Below are 4,567 nucleotides of genomic sequence, written 5' to 3' on the forward strand. Positions count from 1 at the left end.
TGCCCACTAATTTTATTAAAATTCCTTTCCATTAAATGCCTTTTACGTTTTGTCTTATAGCAGCAGGTGACAGAACTTATTTAGAGCAGACAGGTTTGGGGGTTCTGGGTGTCCTCACCCTGTCCTATAACATACTGAGGATAATATTTTTTGGGATGATTTTTAATCCCACCATTTCCCTCACTATTAATGTACGATAGGGTACGAAATATCATATGTTATAAAAAACTATTTTACCAATTGTTTATGCTTTAGACATAAGTGAGAGGGCTAAAAAATAACCACAAAATAATCATCACATGCATTTCTCAACAAAAAGAAAATGTTAAAAATACATAAAAGACAACTATTTTAATGATGGTGTATATTCTTGTGTGACATAATTCAACTAGAACATAAAAAATAAGCCCAATTACCTGTTTTCAATTTGCAAATTTATCCAGGCTGGAATTTCATAAAGAGAAGCAAATGTGAACTATATTCTATTTTAGTATGAAGTACAAGAAACTCACTCAGAATAGCAAACTGAATCATTGTTTTCCTAATTTCAGAAAAAGAAACACAAACACAAAAAAGATCCTTTAACTATAGTTAAGGATAAGTTAGTTAAGATACATAGAAGTATCTTAATGGAAAGATTATATTGTTTTTGTTTAAATGCTATGGGTCAAAATAATAGGCCAAAAACAAAACCAAAAAAACCTCAAGTCTGTAAATCCTCATTACCCGGAGATATGGAAATGATTTTATTTTATATTAAAAATTTTAAAGAAATTAAAAATTCAAATAGTCCCTAAATTTACTTTTAAGAATTAATTATCTTTTGGTCAAATCATATTGTCTTCTTTGACTTTTTAAAAAAATTAAGTCAATTAGGGAATTTAGGTAAAAAGAAAACTGAATTTTCTGGCAGAAATGGTATAAATGCTTAGCAAAAAGACATCCTTTTTTACTTTCTAAAAGCAGCAATTTCTTAAAATGATATTTATAAGTACATTTGCTTTTTTTCCTAAGCAGACCATTCTGCATTAAGTTAGAAAAATATGAATTTAAAAACATGTAACATTGCTTTAGAAGAAAAATATTACGCAGTCCTTTCCTTTTTTTTTCTAATTTGGATTCTAGTATAACAAGATATTTAAAATCTCTGAAGTCAGTTTTTCTACAATCAACTTTAGACCTTTAAAAGAAGTACTTACTGGTTGCTCTGGCAAATCCTGTTCTTCTTCCATGAGGACCAATGTTTCTTTATTATGCTTATGTGACTGGTTTCCGAGTCTTTCTCAGCAGTCTTCACAGTCTGTTTAAAAAATAGTGGGGATTCAAAGCTTTATGTACTCTTAAAGCACTATCATCGAGGCCATCAGAAAATAATGTTTAAATATTTTGCTACCCCATGCTTTCTACGTGCGTTCCAATCTCCAAATCTCAAACTTGCACGTGGCTTTTCAAAACTGATATGCTGCACCAAGTCAAAATAGGTATAAACGATGACTTTTATAATACCTTTCAAAAGCCAGCACGTGGAACCACTTCTTCTGTACTTAAAACATGGTTACTATAGTGCTGAATGCATTAAATATTTTACATGACAGTCATGGGCAGATAACTAAAACAAATTTTTTTTTAGGATTAGAGTTACATTAAAAAATGACAAAAACTAGTCTAGTAAGTCAGTAAGTTATGATAACATCTAACCTGCTTTAATGTGGAACATTTACGTAACTGTTAACAAAGACACACAGAATCACTTTAAATAGGACAAACTAGAAAATCAATTAAATGCTTCTTTAAAATAAATTCTTTAATGATGTGTGACATGTAATCAAGTTAAAGAAAAACATTCTTCAGGATTTCTTAATGAAAATAAATAAGTGAAACTTTTTAGAATTGAGAAAATAATCATGTAAAGCAAAGATCCAAATTTAATACTAAATAGCAAGCTCCACTAAATTCACTGACCAGTTTTTCTAGCAGAATCTTTACCATCTCAGATCCTATTCTTCCAGTCCTGATTTTCAAACTAAAAGGAAAAGAATTATAAGTCCTACATTTACTAATAAGCAATTTCCTATGTGCTGCTGGCAGAAGCAGACAGACATCAGAAAACAAAATATATTTGAAAACCAAAAAATTCCCTTTCTACTTAATTAATATAAAGCTAACACTTACCTGAAACAAATGTGTTTGTTTGTGTACCTTAAGGTCACACTTGTTTTCACTTCTACCAACCACTAGAACTAGCTGAACATGTAAGGCAAAAGCATTTACTGTAGAAGTAATGAAAACAAACGAAAACCTCACTTTTGCCAATTCACTCTACTTTTATTGCTTTTTCCTGGTGCAATACAACATACTTGATTTTAGAGCCATTTTAAAGAATGGCAAAAGAAGAGAAAATACACGGGAAGGGATACAATTAGAGGCAAAATAATCCAATTCAAACAGTTCTAACTAACTCCCTGCCCTGAGTTAGAATGTCAAAAGAGGAAAAAAAAGTTTAAAGGTCAGAAGCACCTGACACTTAATAAACTCACGTGTAGTTAACACAAAAGAGCCTCAAAAGCTACGTTCTCATACTACATGACGCAGATAAATATGCTGCAGAATTACAGAGTGCAACAACTAAAGCTCACAGGAGTTATCTTTCCCGCACTTGTTTTGCTCTACTCAGTAGAGCATAATCAATGTGACGTGAAACTGATTCACACTGTGAAAGATGAAACATTTTTATGTTTTAACAGCTTCTACCAACCTTAGTTTTAAACTGAAATATCTTTGAGATTTTTAAGTACTGCCTAAGTGTACATTGTGTACATACATGATTTCACTCCATAAGAAACAGTAAAATAGGGCCAAATCATTAGGGAAATGTAGTAATGCCTTTAAGACGTCACTTGTTGAAATTTTTTGTATGACAAGCTCTCACCTACACTAAAAGTGGTAATATTTCATGTTATACTTAATTGAGGGCTATAACTACAGTAATTGTAGCCACCAACTAGTGGGTTCTCAGCAAAGGAAAGGAAGGTGATTTTTCTTCCCATGTAGTATCCCATGTAAAATCTTATCTCTGGGTGAGAAAGGGAAGGAAATTTTTTAAAAAAGAAGAAGAAAAAAAAACCTCAACATGTGCTTTGTTTTTAAACACAAGAACTAATTTATTTTAAAAATATGAACAAGATGAAAAAGAACATACTTTTTATTTTTTTACTTGACCAGAAGGAGGTAATGGGTTCTAAAAGGTAACAAAGAGTACAGAACTTAATAACAGGGAATTACATTTACAGAACATACAAAACTGTTAAGAATTTGAATTTTGCTTTTTAGAAATACAGTAACATTAGTGATTTCAGAATAGAAAGAGACAAGTTTCCTATTTTTCTTGAGATAAATTCAATGCAAGATGCAAGAAAATCTTTAAGGAAAAAAGGATGACATTACTTTCTACTGCTCCTATTCTTAATTGAAAATAAGCACTCTGTCATTTCCATCTTAACAATTTCCTTTATTTTCTCAGGTTTTCATTTGAGGGGAACCAAGGGGACATAAATATGTCTATATTTAGGAAAAAAAATCCTAATATCAAGTAACTGATCAATAACCACTACAATTTTTACATAAAAAAACATTTTAACCCCCCCCCAAAATCCACCAAAACCAAAACAATAATCCACAAAGAAAGAATATGATTTATTACAGACTCTTAGGGAATTTTCCTGGCATGTGATATATGGGAAGTTTGTTAATAATGATGACTATAAATTATGTAATTCTATCACAACATATATCTGATATTACATTTTATCAGTTTTCTTCCTTTCCTCCAATAATTTGAGACCTGAAATGTAAGAACAGACTAAGTACAAGAATACGAGTATTTATCTTTTTTCCTGGCACTTAGTTACCTACTAAAAATTTTAATAGTAAGTAGCCTTATACATTTTCTATAAGTACCAACATACATTTAAATAAAAGTGTTATATATAACACACAGTACCATAACTTGCTCTCAGTGTTCTCACTTCTAGGTACTAGTTCTAGAGTTTGATTTAAATGTAAAGTGTTTTATTTTTTTAACCATTAGTTTAACATTACAGTTTTCTACATTTAGATTTAAAGATAAAATTCATCTTTTAAAATATCCAATAGTACAACAGCTTTCAATAGCAACAGTACACTCTTAATGTAATTAGGATGACTATAACTATGACTTAGACAAGTAGCTAGTGAAATTACAAAACACAGAGTTAATGTCCTATGTATCCCTTTAAGGCACTGAAATAGTAATTTCTTAATTTCAGTTCTTATCATTGGTTGCTAAATACAACTGTTTCATCACAACTTTTTGAGACAATTTGTCAGTATTCACATGCTTTCACGGACAGAAATTTGGGGAAATACACTATTAAAAACAGGAGTAGTATTATGATTTTACATGCTCATAAATAAAGCAAGGTCCTTTTACAATATGGCAGCCATAACTTTTACTTTTATTATTTATTTTATTAAGATTTATTTATGGCCCTCCCTGGTGGCGCAGCGGGTTAAAGCGCAGCACTGAGAA

The 4,567-nt window shown here is 30.7% G+C and overlaps 1 protein-coding gene across 1 annotated transcript in view; it reads right to left on the bottom strand.

Annotated features, from left to right (window-relative positions):
• EYA3 (EYA transcriptional coactivator and phosphatase 3) overlaps positions 1 to 4,567 on the bottom strand; it is an 86,581-nt gene that overhangs the window by 56,832 nt on the left and 25,182 nt on the right. Inside the window, exon 2 of the mRNA XM_004679405.2 lies at positions 1,200 to 1,300. Within this exon, the coding sequence (XP_004679462.2) occupies positions 1,200 to 1,232 (33 nt within the window). The 5' untranslated portion in view covers positions 1,233 to 1,300. The remainder of the gene's footprint in view (positions 1 to 1,199; positions 1,301 to 4,567) is intronic.

Source organism: Condylura cristata, unplaced genomic scaffold, assembly GCF_000260355.1.
Source record: "Condylura cristata isolate star-nosed mole 26May11 unplaced genomic scaffold, ConCri1.0 scaffold00008, whole genome shotgun sequence".
Lineage (NCBI taxonomy): Eukaryota > Metazoa > Chordata > Mammalia > Eulipotyphla > Talpidae > Condylura > Condylura cristata.